Source organism: Arachis hypogaea, chromosome 19, assembly GCF_003086295.3.
Source record: "Arachis hypogaea cultivar Tifrunner chromosome 19, arahy.Tifrunner.gnm2.J5K5, whole genome shotgun sequence".
NCBI lineage: Eukaryota > Viridiplantae > Streptophyta > Magnoliopsida > Fabales > Fabaceae > Arachis > Arachis hypogaea.
Window position 1 is genome coordinate 2,098,168 of NC_092054.1, and position 20,627 is coordinate 2,118,794.

Below are 20,627 nucleotides of genomic sequence, written 5' to 3' on the forward strand. Positions count from 1 at the left end.
ATTTATCTGACCAATAAATTGTTGCATGCATAAGACAGAATTCGAACTTTCGACACTTACTTAAGCAAACTAGTGAGCTAATCACTAGACCAAGTTCCTCTGTTTTTTTGGTTGAAACAAAAATGCTACTAAATCTTTTCAAATGATATATAACCCTTGTTTTTTTTCGTAAAGCTATGATTAAATATATCCTCAATTGCTTATTCTAATGTTCATCAAGTTATATTCTATTATTTACAATAAGAAAAACAGTGCATTTCAATTCAATAAAAACTAAAATTAAATACGACAAAATCTCAAAAGTGAATCTTCATAATAATTAATAATAAATAATAATGAACGATCCATTTTCATTCAAGTTAATAAAATATGTACATTAAACAACCATACCCAAAGAGTATTGGTCATGGCCTAATCAAGTGAACTCTATATATGTCCAAAACATATAATTGCAAAGGTACTTTATATGCATCATCACATGAAAATTTATATATATTTACTTCTCTTAATAGAATTTAATTTCAACCTTTCGTTATCTTACTATTGGTCAGTGAATCTTTGGAAAGATGACAGTAACAAAAGCTAAAGTCTAAAACATATATATATGACATATCATACCACATATATATCCAATTAAAGTGGAACAACACCTCCTTGCTCATGGGAAATGCTTGTGCCACTTTTCCCTTCTCTTTTATTTCCATTTTTATTTTTTATTTTGAGAAAAAAATGTGTTAAAGACAGGTCATTAATACTTCACTTATGTTACTTTTTTTTTACATGGATGGAAGGAATGGTTATAAATTACTGTAATTTTATTGCATTTAATTAACATGTGCTTTTAGGATATATATTAAAATTATAATTATTAAATATTTAAAAAAGTTAATAAATAAAGTAAAAATTTAAATTTTATATATATTTTGTGTCCATGTTAAACTTGGTACATCAAATATTAAGGTAATTCAATAATAGTTCAAATGTATATATACTATATAGTGTTGAATTATCTTAAGTGTACATTTAACGGCAGTTTGAAATCACCGCAAAAACTTTGGAAAACCGTCACTATTATTTAATAGAATTATTCCATGGTTTTCAAGTAATTAATTTCATTTCTACTAGGACCGGAATTAGAGGACATATATATACATTAGAAAGTAATAATTTTAATAGTAATAAACTATTTTAAAGATTAAATTTTCAATTTAAGGATAAAAAAAGAAAAAGAGGAAAAGGAATATCCTCCAATAATTAAATAAGCACTTGGATGCATTAATGCCTGCACTTGAAATCAGAAGAACATTCTCAAAGCATCAACAACTTTCTCTGGCCTGTTAAAATAATTAATTAAGAGGGTGAATAATTAAAAGATTATTGTAATGAAATTTAATAATAAAAATGTTAAATTGTACTTACCAATCTTCTTGGGGCATATGGCCAGCTCCTTCAATTGGTTGAAGCTTGATGTTTGTTTGATTTCCTTTCTTAAATTCTTCAGCCACAGATTGTGGCAAATATTTGTCTGATAAACCCCAAGCAAGTAGTATTGGCTTGTCCCATCTGAAAGTAGTTCAAATTGTATAAAGAAAAAAAATAAAAATATTAAATAATAAATTTCCACCCACCTTGGACAACAATGCTGTGATGCACCGAGATAAAATAATTATGAATTTTAAAATAATTTTATACCAATATTTAAACTATAAAATATTTTGGTACATGGCATCATACCAGATTCAAAGGAAGGATTTTCATCCACTAGTTGTTATTGAATGACAAGTAGTAAAATATGGCTAATTTTTTTAGAAATGAAAGAAGTCTGATTAATTGGTGTGTTTTATTTTAAATAATAAATCGGACTCTTAAATTTGAGAAATAATAAAATTTGTAGAGAAATATGACTATAATGCATAAATCAAAGAATCTGATTTATGTTAAAATAAATTTTCTTTTTTTTATAAAGTAAATCGGAGTGTTTGATTTGCACATTTAAAAAAAATTAATACTAAAATATAAATCTGAGAATTAAATTTGTATGTTTAAAAAAAAAACTTAAAAGTCACAAATTTAACCATCAGAACTATGGTTTCCATATAAACAAAAGGTTTAATTACTCTGCTGGTCCCTATAGTTTCGCAAAATTTTCAATTAGGTCTCTATACTTTTTTTCTTTTAATTGAGTCCTTGCACCAAATTTCTTTTTAGAGAAAAACCCAAATCAGCCCCTGACAATTACTTCGAAAGACAACGAGGCACTTGACAAAAAAAAATCCCAACCCGGCCCCTGACAAAAAAAAAAAAAATCTAATCCGGCCCCTGACAATTACTTCGAAAGGACAACGAGGCCCCTGTACCAAAAAAAATCAATGTTATTTTTTTTGGCACAGGGGCTAATCAGTCCCAAAAAAAAAATTATTAGGGGCCGGATTTGGTGTTTTTTTTTCTTGGGGGCCTCGTTATTCTTTCGAGATAATTGTCAGGGGCCGGATGGGGTATTCACTCTTTTTTTTAATTGGGTCCCTATACTTTTTTTTTTCCTTTTATTTAGGTCCCTGTATCAATTCTTTTTTTTAGTTGGGTCCCTATAAAATTAAGCGAATTACTACTAAGAGGGACTTGATTGAAAAAAAAATTTGGTGCAGGGACCCAATTAAAAAGAAAAAAATATAGGGACCTAAATAAAAATTTCACGAAACTATAGGGACCAACAGAGTAATTAAACCTAAAAAAAACACACAAAATTTCAATATTGCTGAAATTCGTTCATAAACTAACCAACCACCATGTATTGTTGTTCTAGAAAAAAAATACATAACTTGAGACCAAATAGAATCTATTCAAAATAACACCGGATAAAAATAACAAAATCGAACAGGATCTTGACCAATGATGAGCATGGCACCCTAATGGAAAGTGTACAACCCCCGTCATGATTGCAAGCAACAACTCTTATATAACTTCCAAACTCCAAAAGGCCTAGATTGCTTTTTGGTTTTTTGGTACCATTTTTCGGTTACTTACTTATTCTTTCTTAATACATGCATGCATTCAATATGTTCAGTTTTATTGCTTCCTCAATTTCAGAAACATACCTCTCAGATGCAAATCCTTCCACTATCTCCCTTAAAGTGCCTTTGAAATTAGCCTTTCTTGCAGCTTCTAGAAGAGCTGAGCAAACAAAATCAATTAGAAACTTCATTACTATATATAATAAATTTAAATATAAGAAATTAAATATTGTTACATAAAGGCTCTATCAATTTCATTATGAAAATGAATATGCAGAAAATGGCAAACTCTGAAACCATGAAAATGATGAAAAATAAATAATGTCACCAACCAAATCCAGGTCCACTACTTGCCAAATAAGGTAGACGATATACATCAGCTTTTTCATTCTTCAAGACATAGCTGCAACATAATTTAATGTCAAGCCTCAAATAAAGTAGTAATTATTGCCTCTAATTTCTGATCATATTTTGAATAATGCTTTTGCATTTGAATTCCTTTAAGGGCATGTGAAAAACAGCAATGATTCAGTTATGATTATGTATTTATGTGTGTGGTTTATTATATGCTCCCCATGCCCTTTGCACAATGCAATAATTATTGAAGGAACAAAAGATACTTTTGCTGATATCTTGTAATTCCTTTGTTTCTTTTTATTTGTTACATTAAATATATAAATTGTATCCAAATATAAGAATCTAAGAATATACCAAGATTCTTAAAATCGAACTGATAATTAAACTGGTAGAGTTAGAAGTTCAAAGATTTAAACCGATTAACTGCTAAAAACAGGACTGGTTTGATCCGTTTACCAATTTTTTTGCTGATTCTTTTGGTTTTTGTCTTTTAACCGATTGAACTAAGTCGGTTCAGTCCGGTTCTCATAACCATGAAATATACCAGAAAATGATCTAAAGCTGTTATTTATTTATTTGCTGAAGTCCTAAGCTAATTAAATTATTGTATGCAAGAAATTCAGTTTAGAAGTTAGAAATTTCCAAAAAAAAGAAGGTCCAAATAAACTTTTTGGATACATACGGGCTACCTGCTTCAATAAATCGCTCAGCAATAATAGCATTCTGGCATGTAAATTCACCAAACAATGGAATTCTACAAAGGAAAGAAGAAAAGGAATCAATTACAATAAGGATGGTGAATAGTCATTCATATACTATCAAATTTGTGCAGATAAACATTCATCAGTGTTAGAGAATATGTATAATGTGTTTTACTCTTTAGTACAATTAAAATAGGCAAGGTGACTAATAACAAGTAACAAGACACCATAGTCATTTACTCAAAATTTAATTGACAAGCAGGGATGAAAATGTTAGTTGTTACTATCATAGGTACTAGCTATAAGAATCAAACCTTAGCTGCTGAAAAAGTCCAGGAATGACAGATGAAAGTGTTAATGGACTGTTGAGTATTGCTAGCTTTGATATCTTGCTTGAGTTCTTCAGGGCCCAAGTTAGTCCATATGAACCTACAAGAAATCCCTTAAGAACAAAGTGTGACCTTATGTTAGACACAATGTCTAATAAGGATTTTACAAAAGATATATATGATTTTTTGTGTACAAGTAATATGATTGAAGAAAATAAATCATTTTATTCATTGACCTCCCAAGCGTTATGTTTGGTAAGTATTTCAAGACAGAAAAGTCAAGTCTTTATTCTTGTTCTTACTATTCCGATCTTTAGGTAGATTGAAAACTAAGCATATTTTCTCCCATGACTGAGATATTTTGTCTGTTTACGTATCGCTCTCGTTCTCTAAATAAATTTGTGTCTCCGAAAATTTCTGTAGTTTTTTCATGACACAGTTACTAAATAGGGCCCTAAAGCTCCCTTTAGGAGATTATAATATGAAGTTTTTGAAGGGTGTTTAGAGTCAAATTTTACAAAATATTTGAGGTATCTAGTTTGCTATTATCTGATCTTAGGAGAAGATAATGTATATTTTGTACAATTAGATGAGAGTCAGATAGAATTTGCCAAAAACATAAATGCAACTATAGTATGAACTATAAGCTTTCTAAATCAAGCATCCTATATGCATGTAAATAAATGCATCATAGTATTTCACTGAATTCAATGTAACTTTCAAATGATGGATGCTACCATAGATTGTATAGTATCCATGCTTAATTAGATACCTGAACAACTAGGAAAAAGGGAGATTTGACCCCCAACACCTTAAGCAAATTATCCAATGCATCATGGAACTCCTTCTCTATAAGAATTGAAACAAAAACATTTTTAAGGTTTCTGCATTACTAAAATTTGATTCTGGTCTGAGATCATCCATAAAAGGAAACCTGTGTAATCAAAACCATATCCTGGTTGAGGTTTGTCACTGAATCCAAATCCTATCCAATCAGGTGCAAAGCAATGAAACCCTGCATCTGCCAACTGTAAAAAAAGAGAGGAAAAAGCATATATATGTAGAACAAAAACTGAAATAGTGACAAAAAAAGAATGTATGCATCATCAATTATTAGAAATTGCAAGAAATGCAATGACCAATGAAAATGAACAATGTAAAGCGAAAACAAAGGACAGGTTAGGCCATATTACACACATCATCCTTCAATTTGAAGGAAGTTAGTGTAAATACAACAAACTAAGGGTGTCGAGTGTAATATCGCATAAATTTTAGAAAAGATTGGTGTAGTTTGCCTGAATTATCAATGCTTTTTCACAACAGAATGGGGACCAACTTACCTGAGACATAACAACTCTGTAGCTAAAAGATTGTGTTGGAGCCCCATGAAGCAACACAATTGTCCCTCTTCTACTATCAGAAGATCCTGCAAAAGAAGCAGAACAAAAGCAACATATAACAATACATGTGTTCTAAATTTCCTTAAAAAAAAGTTGAAAACATTTCTCAGCAAAGAAATGAAAATTACCAGTTTCCCTCACAAACCATCTTAACTTTCCAGATTTAACATATGAACCGAATTCCTTGCCCTTGTCCTCTATCCTCTATGAACACACAAATCACAGAAACTATTAGTCCAATACCATACTCTCCCACTAAATGATGAATAATATCAATATCATCAACATTCAAAATCATACATACTTAGTAGAGCATCAAAAATACTCAAATTTATCAAAGTTTTAGAATTACTTTCAAAGAATACAATTATTACATTATATAAAGAAGAAGAATGATTGAAAGAAAGAATTACATAGAGCATCTGACCAACGTTGCCATCCTCAGCAGGACTCTCAGGAAGCTGAATTGCGCTGCGGCTTGAAGGGTTATCAGTCACAAATCCAAAAGGGTTGAAAGAATCTGAATCTGAATCTTCTTTGTCCTTTTCATTGGAGGAGCTGCTACTGCTACTGCTACCTCTCACTCTCACTGTTCTTCTTCTTGTGTTTTGTGTCCTTCTCCTTCTGTAACTGTAACAGTACTTATTGGAGGAAAAATAACAAGAATGAGAAGAAGACATAGCAAGGTTGAGGGTGGGAGAGAACACTGAAGAAAACACCATTGCTATTTTGGTATTATGAACCTATGATCAGTGACAGAGGTTTGAACTATGAACTATGAACTATGAAGTGTGGTATTACATTACATGACTCAACAAAGAACTTCAACTTAACGAACAAAACTAGCCACTGTTTTTTTTTTTCCAAATTTTCTCCCCCTTTACTTTTTTTGGCTACAAAAATTGAGGCTGGTGTCCCTACGTTATTATAGACCTCTCATTATTCCACATAGGATACTGATAGATTGATAGATAAAATAAAAAAGAAGGGCCCTTAATGCTATGTAACTGTTGTGCTTATTAAATGAGATAAAGATATATTAACTTATAATGCTAAAAATAAATAAAAACTATATAGTATTAATCTCCGAAAATTAAACTCATTATTTAAATAAATATGATCTTAGTAGTTACATTAAATAAAGTCATATACCTTCATGATTTGTCCATTATAACTCAGCTATAACTGTCTTATTATAATTCAGTTATTACTCTTTATCAGTATAAATTATCTAAAACTGATCAACAACTATCTTCTATATTTATAAAACAATAACCTCTTTAGAAGAAGAGGTATGTTTTGAATCTAAAATTAAGTTTTCACAAGAAATACTTCAAACACTTATTTGAGTATCAAAGTGCTTTTTATAGGTATTCACACTCCGTGTTCTTCCTTAATTATTGTATTTTTCATCCATCCAGAAAAATCCGAGTTCATTCCAAGGTGGACGAGCTATACAAGAAGATCGACTAAGTGAACAAGAACACTTCATATCTCCAATCACACTCATACATATGATACACTGATTCAATTGTCTTATAAAATAGTTTCTGTTCCTAATTCCTATACCCCACTACAGATATGCCAATGTTTACCAGAAATCATTACATGAACATGAACCATGGCTGAAATGATGGAATCTAGTTCTATCCCTAACAATTATCTCCCTACCGTGAACTTCAGACACCAACTTTGCCATATGGTGACAATCCACACACATTCTGAGATTCTTCACTATTCTTATGGTAACTTCTTTTCCTGAACTAATAAGTGCATAAGCAATAGCCAACTTCTCACTATGCCTATAAACTGCACTCTCCTTATCCTCTTCCCCAATATCAAGAAAAACCTCTGAGGTATCAGGTGAATACCCTGCAATCTTCAACTCTTGCATCATGTTTTCTAGCTTTGCATATATCTCTTTAGATTGAGGATGTGATTGATCCCCAGCAACAAATTCATATACATTGCCATTCATTTCCATCAAGCTGCAACCTGGTGTTTTCTTGATTCCTTTCTCCATCATGGTTTCCCGGACGCAGCGCAAGCTCTCCCATCTCTTGCACGCGGCGTATATGTTGCATAACAGGACATAAACAGCTCCATTTTCAGGATCTAACTCAAGAATCTGTTTTGCTGCCATTTCAGCCAGCTCCACATTTCTGTGAACTCTACAAGCACCAAGAAGAGATCCCCAAACAATTGAATTCGGCTTTAAGGGCATAGTCTTAATGACATCAAGAGCTTCTTTTAATTGGCCAGCTCTTCCAAGAAGATCAACCATGCATCCATAATGTGTCATATTTGGCTTGATTCCGTGTTGCTCGGTCATGCTAGTGAAAAAGTTTCTTCCCTTTTCTACCATGCCGGCATGTGTACATGCACACAGGACACCAATATAGGTTACCTCGTCTGGTGTAACTGAAGCTTCTATCATATTTGAAAACATGGAAAGAGCTTCTTCACCATGGCCATTAATGGCAAGACCAACTATCATTGCTGTCCATGTAAACTTGTCTTTCTGATGCATTTCCTTGAATATTTTCCTTGCTTTCTCAACATTACCACATTTGAAGTACATGTCTATCAGAGCATTCCCAACAAAAGTGTCATTCTTGATACTGTTTTTGTCAATGTAAGTCTTCACCCACTCCCCTAGTTCGAGTGCTCCCAGATTTGCGCAAGCCGATAGGATGCTGACCATGGTGAATTCATCAGGTTTTACATTTGACATTTGCATCTCACGGAAAAGCACCAGAGCCTCCCTGAAATGATTAAGTCTAAGGTATCCATCAATCATGGCAGTCCAGGAAACATAATCTCTTTCAGGCATTTGATCAAAATACTTCCTAGCTAAATTAATTTCGCCAGAATTGGCGAACCCTGAGACGATGGAAGTCCAAGAAATTACATCTCTACTCTTCATTTTGTCGAAAACACTTTGTGCAGCACCCATTTCTCCACAGACTGCAAACATATCAATTAAGGCATTTTCCAATATCAGATTAGGTTCAACAATACCCTTTTCGACATACTTATATATGTGCTTTCCCCCAAGTAAATCCTTCAATTTAGAGCATACTGAAAGCATCAAAACTATAGTAACTGAATTGGGTGATACTCCTTTCTTCTCCATCTCAGAAAAAAGCTTCTTTGATTTCTGAAACGCCTTAACTCTGTTATACCCGGATATCATTACATTCCAGGTAACTACTTCCCATGATTCACCCATATCAAAGACCTTCCGAGCCATATCAACCATGCCACACAAGGAAAACACATGAATGAAAGCCTTTTGAACAAACACGTTAGAATCAAATCCATGTTTCACTGCATTGTTAAACAAGATTTTCCCATACCGCAAAGCCACATTGCTGTTGAATCCCTTCAACAAGAACGGAAGCGTGTAATGATCGGGCTTGGTATCATTGGTGATCATTGCTATATACATAGAAACTCCAATTTCAGGACAGTTGATCCTAGAATAGCCCTTCATCATGGTGTTCCAAATGAACCCACTTGGTTTTGGAATTGTATCAAACACCTTATGAGCATATTTCACATCTCCACAATCCTTGGTACAACAGAAGACTATAACTTTGTTTTGAACTAAAGGGTCTGAAGTTAGACCCATTTTGATTGTTTGTGAATGAATTTGCTTTAACTGTTCCATGGAATTGCACCTTTCAAGCAAAGATATTGCATATTCTCCAAAACATTTGGAATCAAAATGTGCAGAACACTTAAAAGCAATATCAGAAGACTTAGAAACCAATCTCTTGATGAGCAAGGAAAGTGAAAGTGTGAAACTTGCATGTGAACAAGACAGTGAAGTTGACAAACAAAGCATGGATATAACTAACTTAACTGTAAATGTTATGTTACTGTGAAAAATGGAACAATAACTAACTGTAAGATCAATGTCAGAATTTCACAAAGCGTTCTAAATTACTAAAACTATATCTAACTTTAAAGGTTCTAATATTTGTGAAAGATTGAAGCTTTGGGTACTTTACTCACTAAGTTCCAATAACACTTTAAATAGCAGTTTTCAAGGGAAAATCCTTTGTCACAATGTCACATATGGTAATGCAATAATAGAATAAGGCTTTTGATAATAAAAGACAGAGTACGAGGTTTAAGGTTGGTTAGACCTTTGATATTATATTTATATGATAATGTATAATATTATATTTTTATCAGATAACTAATTCTAATTACAAATAAATACAAAATAATAACTCAGGAAGGAATTATTTATTTGTTATTATTATTTTGAGTGAAATTATTGCAAATATGTTAGTTTATTGTATAAATTTGATTTATTATTCAATTTAAAATATTGAACAGTTATTTTTTATTTCAATGAAATATTATGAGAAGTTAAATGATGTATATTGTATAACACATTCTCTTTTTATGTACGTTGGTGCTCTTTTAATAAGATATGAAAATTGAAAAGCAAGGGGAAATAATAACATTCAATTCTTTTAATATAAATTATTCTAAAGAAATATTGTGATTATTATTTATTAATTTTTAATTTGTAAAGGAAAATGAAGAATTTTGTAACTCTTGATTAAATAGTAATTTCAACACGTGTTGTACTACTTTTTTGTTTTTGTTTGACTTAGTAGCTTAACTTGGTATATCCCTCACAACTATAAATTAATATTTGCATTAGCAAGTTGAAGCATCATTATGTCTTAAGATTTTTTTTTTCCGAGAAAGAAAAAGGTTGTTTTTACTTTTTACCATTAGTCATTAGACAATATTAAACAACCAATCTTTAATCAAAACCATTAAGAATGCATTTATAAATTGGAATCTCAAACTTAAAAGAAGCGTAAATCTTCTCAAGTTTTTTTTTTAATTATTAGATAAAATATAATCTCTCACTATTTCTATATATCATAATAAAATCATCAACCGAAACATATCATAATAAAATCATCAACCGAAACGAAACACGTATTTTCTTTTACTGCAAGTAACAATCAATAAACCGAGAATTATGAGCCAAACCCAATAAAAAGAATAAAATTGCTTTTCACTAAAACTCGAGTATGAGTATTGAACACAATTACTTAATATTTTTCTTCTTCCACTTACAAAAAGGGTTATTTTGGCTAAATTTGAAAGTTTATATAGAATCAATCTTATACTATAAACATGTTACTAAAAAGTTCAAAAGAAAAATCCTGAAAACTAATCACACAAATTAGTTTACTTCAACCTTGTTTCAATACTTCAGTATACCTCAAAATTACTCGAGAATCCTATGTCCTACAAAAGAACCTATACCTAAAATTCCATTTTCACAAATGCTTTTGAATCATCTGTTGGTAAGATTTTATTCTGTAACCAATCCTTGGCACAAATAAGAGCCTCAATAGTCCTAGGGCTTAATGAACTCCTGTAACTATCCATTTTCCTAATTTCTGTGTCAAAAACAGAATCCCGAGACACTGTAGACGTTGGCATAGACAAAAGATCGGATGCAATTCTTGACAAGGTTGGATACCTGTATCCATTCAGCCTCCACCAACACAAAATATCAAATTCTTGATGACTGGATAGTAGAGGTTCTTCTAGATACTCATCCAATTCTGACTTGAATTGCTGGTTACCGACAAAATCGGATATATAAAATTCATAGTCATCAAGATAGATAGAATCATCAAGAGAACCTTCTGGGCACAGCTCTGTCTTTATCATGATCTCATCCCCTTCATCATCCCCATTGATTGTTTCAAACGGAAGCATTTGGATGTTATATTCTATGAACATTTCACGAAGGGCATCATCAACTGTTCTTATCCATGGCTCTGCATTCTCACCAAGTATCTTAGAAAAGGTGAACTCCACAAGTTTCATTTTATGCCTTGGATCGAGGGCAATGGCCATTGCCAAGATGGGGCAGCTTTCTCTCCAATACCGATCAAACTTCTCATACAAAGGCTTAATCAGACCACTAAGGAAGGGATCATCGCTAAATGCCGCATAAGTCAACTCCACCTGAAGTTTTGACACTTCAGGGAAAAATAAGTTTGCGGTCGGGTATGGTTGCAAAGTCAAAATGTTCGCTGCATCATGAAAACATTTCAAATATTTGCAGAGTTTTTCAACCTGCTTCCATTCATCCATCGTAAGGGTCATTCTGTAATCAGGATCAGCTGTATCGAAGCAAGCAAAGACTTCCATTAATTCACAGGCAGCAAGAAGCATATGGTATGTTGAATCCCATCTACTTGTGTCATCAAGTACAAGGTCCACTTTACTTGGGACTTGTAGTTGTTGTTTCAGTTCAATAAACTTTTCTAGGTGAGATTCTGAAGACTTTACATACTTCACACTTTGACGGACCTTGTCAACAGTTTCCTTCATTGCCTGTAATGCGTCCAGTGCAAGGTGACTAAGAACACGGGCATAACAATTCTGGTTTAAGAACTGATCATTGAGGATCACTGGGTTCTTGGAAGAAAGAAAGCCTTTCAGATTTCCCATCAAAGTCTCACTGGAGAAGGATTTATCAAGTGCAAGGGTAAGGAGTCGTCCCTCTAAATTCCAGTCAGATAGACATGTTAATATAGTGTGGCTTAAGGAACCATCGGAAAGAGGAAATGGTACCTTAATGACATTTAGAACAGGATGATGTAAGTTCCAATTGCCATCAATGAAGTGTCCACGGACAAAAACATAGCCCATTGCCTCGTTTGAAGTCCATAAGTCCAATGTCAGGTTAACCAGTCCGGGAATACCATTGATAAGATTCAAAAGATTTTGCTTCTCTCTTACATATAAAGCAACACAATCCTCTTCGACAGAATCAGATCGGATCGGATTGAACTGGGGTTGAAGAATCCGCACAAGATCAATGAAACCCTGCTGCTCCACAATATGAAGTGGATAATCATGTAAAATTATCATTTTAGCAATATCATGGTTGCTCCGGCTCTGATCAAATGAGACACCATTACCAGCATATCCAGGTGTTGCTCTTGGACGTTTCTTGGGTGGATTGGGAGTATCTTGAGTTTCTCCTTGTTGATTTTTCTGCCGAATAACTTGACAAATTCCTAAAGTAATGTGCCTTTTCAGATGACTTGTGCCGGCTAGTTTTGAATCATTTATATAAGAAAAGGATTTGTTGCACTGTTTGCAATATGCCCTGGTACATCCAGCTCCAACAGTTTCAACAGTGAAATATTCCCACACAATAGACTTCTTTCTCTTAGGTAGATTCGGATGTTCTCCTAAATCAGGTTTCTCTTTGTTATTAGTTACAGCAATGCCAGCATCAATCGCCATGAATGCAGGTGTAATCCTAGAGGACATAATTAACGAAACAATAGAGGGTCATCAATATGGGGGGTGAATGCATATATTAGCAAAATGAATCATGAAGCATATTCAATATATAATTTAATACAATGCATAGATTAAAAAAAAATTGAACTTAATACATGGAATAAAAGTTTAAAAGCCATAGAACTTCAGCTGCAAGAAAAATCCACTAAAACTGTCCAAGAAGGATACCCTATATAAAGGCTAAAAAAAGGATTCTCATGCTCAGTCCCTCTATATCCTTTTATATGTTCTTTTTTCTGTTATTCGAATACAAATTCAAGCAGGGTAGGCTTTTCAAACACAATACTTTTAACCCTACGAAAGAGTGGGGTGGCATAGTGCACGAGAATCCCATCGGGTGGGATTTGCAGGAAAAGATGTATGCATATTACTTCCAAAAGAGGTGGGATTGATTCTCGAATTTGAATCCCACAATCCCTTACCATTATACTAATTACTAAGGCTCATCTCCCCAAGTTCTAACCCTAGATAGATAAAATAAAAACCAACCAAGTTAATTACATTATAATTTTACAATTGAAAACAAATTAAAATCACTGGCTACATCTATAAACTTTTGCTGAATAACATGAATTAGACAATGGTGTAGCATCCTATCGCGTGTGAAATCAAAACCATAATTCTTAATGTGGCTCGCACTATAGTTTGGCACAACAATGATAATCAGAACCAGAGCAAAAACAACAAGCCAGTTGATTACGCATGATGCATACATACACATACACACATAACAATCACAATAAACAATCACAAGTAGGGTTTTTGGTTTGATAAGAGAGCAAAACACAACAAACAAAAACCTTAAACGAGCAAAACAACAACAATTAAAATAACTAAATACATGAATGAAGGAGTTTATGACTACTAACACATACATAGACTGATAAACCTCGTACTTGCGGGAGTGAGAATGGTAGGAGAACGTGCCAGCGTGGCGGCGGAAGAGAGAGAAAGCGATTCCTGATGTAACCAAATATGACGCAAAAAAAGTTAGTAATTTTTCGTCTTCTTGTATATTCATGCGCATATATATAGATACAGAGAGAGAGAGAGAAGAGGAACCCTACTTACGGAACCGACTTGGATTGGCGACGAAGATTTTGATGGTTGGAAGAAGAAGCGGCAATATATTAATACTTGGTGCGGCTGAAGAGAAGAGAAGAGAAGAGAAGAGAACACAAAATCAAGGGTTTAAGCTTCCAAATAAATCCTAAAAACTCTTCACCCTTCAAAAACTACTATTCAATATATATAGAGTTTTATTTAATTAGTGTTTAGATTAGTTTTTTAAGTGTTTAAAAATTGGTTATTTTTATTAGTGAATTATAGTAATATATAATTAATTATTCGTATAAAGAGTGTATAGAAATTAAATTTATATACAAATAAGATAATGTTTGAACCGACAATTTTAGTAAGAATATTAAAAATTATTAATTATTGTTATGTCAAATATAAGATAAGTATAAAGAAAAATGTTACTAATCTGATATTGAAAAAAATTTAAAATTTGATGTGCTGTAAAATAATTTCATATTTATATATTAACAAAAATATGTAAAACATTCTATATTATACTTAAAATTAAAATGCTAGCCTTATAAAGAATAAATGTTAGCAACATTCAATATTCACTAATTCTATATTTATTATTATTATTATTATTATTATCAAACATGCATAGTGTTAGTTCCAAGATTGAATATGAGATTAAACAACTTAACTTTTTTTATTAAATTTATATTTATTATATATTGATTATTTTTAAATTGTAACATAAACAAAAATAGTTTCCATGAAAATCCTCTTCTAGTTTTTTCTTTTTGTTGGAGATCTTTCCTAATTTAAAGATGATAAATAATTCATATAAAAACATCGAAAAGGCTAACAAAATTATTTATTGTTTCTATTTTTAAATATTCAGGTATCTACAAAATAATTAATAAGTATATGTTACTTTTTACGGGCCTGCTACACATACAAGTATCCAAGCATCCAAGTTGGCCCAGCCCAAATCGAAGACACGCGCATAAGGAAGCATAACATGGCGCGTCAAAATCACGCGCTCAACACAAACGGTTACGTATGGCAGACTCTTCCACTTCCTCCACTTCTTCCACTTCTCAAAACGCTTCGAAACCAAGGAAACGCTCCCATTTTCGAGCAAAAATCAAAGTTCAAAATATACAAATCGTTCTTCGAAACCTCCATCAAAACAACATCAAACTCTCCGTGAAGAATCTGAAGAGAAAACGAAGCAAATACACTCAACGTAAGTTCATCAAGATTACTGTATATTTTAGTTTTCTTCTACGTCGTTCTTCTAGGGTTTACTGTGCTATTATTCTTGCTTCTTTGTCACACTGTTCTAAGTTCTACGTCATTCTTCTAAGTTCTACGTCGTTCTACATTCTTGTTCTAAGTTCTCTTGCTACTATTGTTGATTTTTGGGGCTTTATTCCGTAGATTGGGGGTTGTATACTGTTTGAACTTGTAATGTGACTTGATATTGATGCATGTTTGAGTGATATCTCACTGATATATATGAATGTATCTGAATAATATCTATCTCACTGTTATCAATGGGTGTATCTGATTCTTACATATGGGTGTATCTTACTCTTATCAATGGGTGTATCTGACTCATATATGCGTGTATCTTACTGATATCTGAATTAATTTGATATTGAAGCATGTTTGAGTGATAACTGACTGATATATATGGATTTATCTGAATAATATCTATGGGTGTATCTCCCTGTTAACAATGAGTGTATCGGATTCTTACATATGGGTGTATCTTACTGTTATTAGACCTTGTAATGTTGCTTGATATTGAAACATGTTTGACTGATATCTGACTGATATATATGAATGTATCTGAATAATTTCAATGGGTGTATCTCACTGTTATCAATGGGTGTATCTGATTCTTACATATGGGTGTATCTTACTGTTACTAATGGGAGTATATTTGTGTGTATTTTTTGTTTCAGACAAAATGGCAGCAAGAAACCAAACGAAAGACCTTAAGTGTGCCACACATCTCTTGAGTGATAAGTTCAGAAACATGGCTGAGGAGAAGAAGGCAATTGTCAGGGATCTCGGATTTGGTGGGTTGATGCACGTCCCACCTCTAAGGGTGGATCACCAACTCTTAAGGGAACTGGCAAACAACTTCAAACTTGGGGAGAACAGACTGAAGACAGGATATGGTTCTTTCCAAATAACACCAAAGACAATAGGTGATGCGCTTGGCATCAATGCAACAGGTAACTAGCTCAAAATTATAGGTGTATATTAAGTTGATGCTTGGGTGTATTTAAGGTTGATACTTGGGTGTTTTTGAACCGATTTTGATACTTTGTTGTTTTCTTTTTTGTAGGAAATCCGTTTCCTGAGAAAGTTGAGTATAAGCAACTTTATAAGCAACTTTCTGATGATGACAAAATAATTTATAGAAGATTCCAGGGTAAGACACTCAAAAGTCTTACCGATGAAATGATGGAAATCGGCGTTGGCAGCGAAGAGGAACGCCTGATGTTCAAAAGGATATTCATCCTCTACATACAGATGGCGTTCCTTTTGCCAACGACGATAAACAAAATATCGCCCGTGCACCTCGCCCCAATTTTTAAGATGGACGGCATATCGGAGAGAAACTGGGGGGCGCATGTTTTGACCTTCTTGATCAAAGGCATCACAAACTACCAGGAGAAGAAGAAGAAGGCAATTGATGGATGCCTCTTTGCCCTCATGATAATATACTTTCATCTTTCTGAAAACAAAGGCAAGAAGAGGGCTGAAAGACCACCAAAGCCTTGGATTGCCAACTGGACTAAGGAGAAGTTGGTGGAAAGAATGACTGCAGAAAAAGAAGAAATTTTGGTAAGTAAACATAATATGTTGCTTGTATTTTATTTACCTGAATGCTGCTAGCTAAAATATCTCATGTTTCAGGGGATTGTGAAGATGGCGGAGACAAGAGCAAGAGAAAAAATGAAAGAAAAAGAAAAAAAAGAAAAAAAACAAGAAATCAAAAAAACAAAAAAAGGAAGGCGAGTCCAACATCGTCTTCGGAGACAGAAACAGCTACTGACAGTGACACTTCTACCTCTGAGTCTGAGACTCAACAAGACTCGGAGGATTCAGCAAGAAAACACCCCATCAAAAAGGGGAAAAAGTAAGTACCATACTTGGGTGTAATTTCTTTTTCGAGTTGGGTGTATCTTGTTGATCACGTTGGGTGTATTTTAGTATGTTCTAAATAATCACTGTTTGCCTTCCAGAATGGACTCCAGAAAAAGAAAGCAGAGGCAAGAGGAGCCAGATTCTGATTCAGAATCTGAATCTGAACAAAGTAATGAGTAATGTCCTGAAATTATTACTCCTTTCTTTTGGCTTCATTATAAAGATTTCGTGTATTAACTGAAGTGTCTGTTATTAACTTATAGGAGTGAAGAATCATCACCTGCAGAGAAGGAGAAGGAGAAGAAAAAAACAAAAACAACACCAAAAAAGTAAGCACTTCTTTGCATAATATTCTGTGATAAAATTAATTTTTTATTTCTGATTGGTACTCTTTTTTTTCCACCCAGAACACAACCAAAAAAGAAAAAAGTTCTCGTGGAGGATTCACCTCCTAAAGAAGACCAATACTTTGACGGGTACAGTACCTCGTAAGCTATATTACCGCTATCGTCGTAATTATTTTTGTTAACATCTTCCTTTATGAATGTAGTGAGACATATGAAATATCAAGTGACGAACTGGATGAATGGCTAGGGCAAAACGTTGATAAATCTGCTGCAGAGGGGTATGTCTTGATGGGCTGTCTATTTCATATTTTGTTGTATTTTGCATGCTAATAATTGTTTCTTGTTTCGCAGGGAGAACCAACCTGACCTGCGATCGACAGAAGGTCGCTATGTGTCGTCTGAAACGTAAGAAGCTTTATTATTTAATAAAATCTTGTTATCATGAATTGGGTGTGTCTTGTGGTACCATTTGGGTGTATTGAGTGGATCAAGTTGGGTGTATGTTGTCTAATAAGTTGGAATATTAACTTTGTTGTGTTGCTTGGATCAAATCTGTCTTAGAATACCGGCTGTGAACTTGGGAACTGATGCTCCTTCCTCTCAAGGAAACACAGAACAGAGTAGTGTAAACCAGCCGTCACAGAGCATGTAATTTCTCTTTCAAATAACCGTTACTTTTGTTCTTCTATTACCCTTCTACTTCTAATTCTGTATATATTTTTTTTAGAAAAAAAAGCCCTTTATTATTTTATTCAAGAAAAAAAAGGCAGGAAAAAAAAGCAAAAACTGCAAGTATGTAAGTTCTCAAAAAAACAAAGCCTGTCTTCTTTTTGAATTGTTCGGGTGTATTTCTTGAATTTCTTTGGGTGTATTTTAGGTTGAGTCCGTCTGATTCGAATATGATGGTTGTGAGGGAACAGACACCGTCCGAAGCGCTTGCAATGTGAGTTTTACAATAATATTCAACCTTATAACCTTATTATTTTCAAAGGCGTTGTTAACCTTTCATTTTTCTTCTTGTTTAGAGTCCCAATTCAGGTTTTTGTGCCGGCATCCCAAACAACCACTGAGACAGATTTTGAACCAACCCCTATGCTACAGATTGAAGGGACTACAGAAACGTAAGAAATAGTATTGAGTGTATATTTGTTTGGAGTTTGGGTGTATATTAGCTAACAGTTTGGGTGTATATTGTTCCTGATTAGTTTCTTTTACGCCGTGATTAATTTTTTGTAACTGTGCAGCACTCCTGAAACCCCCAAACAACTTCAAGAGACCACACCCACGGTTCCCCCAGCTCCAACTAAAGTGTAAGTTCATCAGACTAAAATCAATCTTTGCTTATCATCTGTATATTCTTATTCTTATTCTTATTCTTATACATGATGACGCAGTCATCCAGACGCAGAAGACGCTGCTGCCCTGTTGATGATGGCACGGACAGCTTCCTATGTTCCTAAAACAGATCCAGGGGTGCCATCATTCAGCCTTGGATTGACTGATTCAAGCCAGGAGGGGCGTCAACGCAGGAGACAGAAAGGGAAAAATCTCCAGAAGCTGCGAATTTGATAGAACAATTGGACAGTTTGGTCCAAAGAATAGCAAGCAGCGCGACGAAGGGAAAAAACACAAGTCCACAAATTCAGAGGGAGACTGGGGGAGAAAGTTCTGCAAAGTTTGAAACTCCTCGGGGATTATATCAGATTACGTATGATATGAAACAAAAGTGCTACATCTGGGGGACGAGACTGAAGGAAGATGCAGATGGCAATACTAACGAGTATGAGGAGATGTGCACTCTGATTGGCCAAGGAGAATACATTTTGATGAGAATGCACCTTGCTTCCCTCCAGGCAAAAAGTGATATAGAATCTCAGGTAATATTAGAATAAGATTACTGTTTTTACACCAAAGTCAATTACAATGCTTATTAATGTAAAATTGATTTCGGCATATATTTCTAGATTGTATCTGCCATCTGCCTCATCCTCAACAACAAAAATGAAAAGAGATTTCAAGAACAAATATACTGTCTCCCCCCCGATATTGTGGTAAGTGTTACTTCTACGAACTTCGGGTGTATTTTCTGTATTGATTTGGGTGTATTTGTCATGTTCGATTGGGTGTAAGTTTAGTATTTCATTTCTCGTTTCCCATTCTTGCAGTGCATGGCACTTTCGGATCACCCAAACGGGGAATTCGTATCACCAAAAACGGAAAAGGAATTCAGGGTGGAAGCCTACCCGAGTTTCATTCCCTTCATAGATAGAAAAAAATTGACTTCGCACCCATATGTAAGTTTTCGTTTGCTAAATTTGTTAGTACACTTATTTACTTATTTGCAAAATAAAATAACACACTGTTCATGTGTGGCAATCCTTCAGATTTTTGCCCCTGTCTGCTACGCCGGGCATTGGTGGTTATGGCTGATAAATACAAGAAAGCGGAAATGTCAAATACTTGACCCGCTACACAAAAAAGCTCCCACCGATGAGAGAAAGGCCATTAATAAATTCACTGTAAGTTGCATCTGTCTTCTTTACTTTAATAGATAGGTCTATTTCGTTAGTTGTGATGGGTGTATATTGTCCATTCAGTTGGATGTATCTTGTCCATTCATTCGGGTGTATTACTGATTTGTTTTCGTATTTAAGGGATACGTATTTTCAAGATTGATAACATATGCCGGCGGGGAACCTCTTCAGAAAGGGGAGAGGGAGAAGGAAATTAAATCACCATATGTTAAAATATCAGGCCAAAAAACAAGGTATAAATTTGTGAGTCTGAACATTAAATTTTTGTAAATGTGATTTGTAATTTATTTTCTTCGTTTTCAGCTATGACTGCGCTGTGTACGTTATGAAGTGGATGGAGATAATTGAGCCGGAAAACATCAAAAAGGGGAAGTATGAATGGGATA

General features: G+C 33.8%; 4 protein-coding genes across 7 annotated transcripts; 1 reads left to right on the plus strand and 3 right to left on the minus strand.

Annotated features, from left to right (window-relative positions):
* Positions 1–1,053: 1,053 nt before the first annotated feature.
* Positions 1,054–6,790, minus strand: LOC112779228 (uncharacterized). The gene is made up of 11 exons (XM_025823478.3): positions 6,212–6,790; positions 5,927–6,002; positions 5,739–5,824; positions 5,333–5,426; positions 5,171–5,247; positions 4,384–4,511; positions 4,051–4,122; positions 3,344–3,414; positions 3,096–3,171; positions 1,420–1,563; positions 1,054–1,334 (listed from the first exon to the last, which is right to left on the minus strand). Exons 1-11 carry the CDS (start codon positions 6,518–6,520, stop codon positions 1,295–1,297), a joined length of 1,173 nt encoding a protein of 390 aa, XP_025679263.1. The 5' UTR covers positions 6,521–6,790; the 3' UTR covers positions 1,054–1,294.
* A 349-nt stretch (positions 6,791–7,139) lies between these two features.
* On the minus strand, positions 7,140–9,883 carry LOC112779226 (putative pentatricopeptide repeat-containing protein At3g15930). The gene has a single exon (XM_025823477.3). The coding sequence runs from the start codon at positions 9,646–9,648 to the stop codon at positions 7,390–7,392; it is 2,259 nt and encodes a 752-aa protein (XP_025679262.1). The 5' UTR covers positions 9,649–9,883; the 3' UTR covers positions 7,140–7,389.
* A 944-nt stretch (positions 9,884–10,827) lies between these two features.
* LOC112776709 (zinc finger BED domain-containing protein DAYSLEEPER) lies at positions 10,828–14,403 on the minus strand. 4 transcript variants are annotated; one of them, XM_025820939.3, is made up of 3 exons: positions 14,237–14,403; positions 14,045–14,129; positions 10,828–13,125 (listed from the first exon to the last, which is right to left on the minus strand). In XM_025820939.3, coding segments are annotated over exons 2-3 (2,025 nt in total). In that variant the 5' UTR covers positions 14,047–14,129; positions 14,237–14,403; the 3' UTR covers positions 10,828–11,102. The 4 variants fall into 4 exon arrangements, with proteins under 4 accessions (XP_025676724.1, XP_025676727.1, XP_025676725.1 ...); XM_025820942.3 differs by having other exon boundaries at positions 14,066–14,129; positions 14,241–14,396; XM_025820940.3 differs by having other exon boundaries at positions 14,241–14,396.
* Positions 14,404–17,532: 3,129 nt separating this feature from the next.
* LOC112776879 (uncharacterized) lies at positions 17,533–18,669 on the plus strand. Its single transcript, XM_072227505.1, has 7 exons — positions 17,533–17,541; positions 17,604–17,689; positions 17,768–17,836; positions 17,911–17,985; positions 18,059–18,112; positions 18,269–18,355; positions 18,585–18,669. The coding sequence occupies exons 1-7, from the start codon at positions 17,533–17,535 to the stop codon at positions 18,652–18,654; spliced, it is 450 nt and encodes a 149-aa protein (XP_072083606.1). The 3' UTR covers positions 18,655–18,669.
* The last annotated feature ends 1,958 nt before the right edge of the window (positions 18,670–20,627 follow it).

Excerpts from the sequence above, each read along its gene's own strand:
- LOC112779228 (XM_025823478.3), bottom strand. The coding sequence starts at position 6,520 with ATGGTGTTTTCTTCAGTGTTCTCTCCCACCCTCAACCTTGCTATGTCT. Across the intron at positions 5,427-5,738 it reads ACAGAGTTGTTATGTCTCAG|TTGGCAGATGCAGGGTTTCA; the intron begins GTAAGTTGGTCC and ends CTTTTTTTACAG. Across the intron at positions 1,335-1,419 it reads CATATGCCCCAAGAAGATTG|GCCAGAGAAAGTTGTTGATG; the intron begins GTAAGTACAATT and ends TTATTTTAACAG.
- LOC112779226 (XM_025823477.3), bottom strand. The coding sequence starts at position 9,648 with ATGCTTTGTTTGTCAACTTCACTGTCTTGTTCACATGCAAGTTTCACA.
- LOC112776879 (XM_072227505.1), top strand. Across the intron at positions 17,837-17,910 it reads GAAGACCAATACTTTGACGG|TGAGACATATGAAATATCAA; the intron begins GTACAGTACCTC and ends TTATGAATGTAG. Across the intron at positions 18,356-18,584 it reads AACCAGCCGTCACAGAGCAT|GTTGAGTCCGTCTGATTCGA; the intron begins GTAATTTCTCTT and ends GGTGTATTTTAG.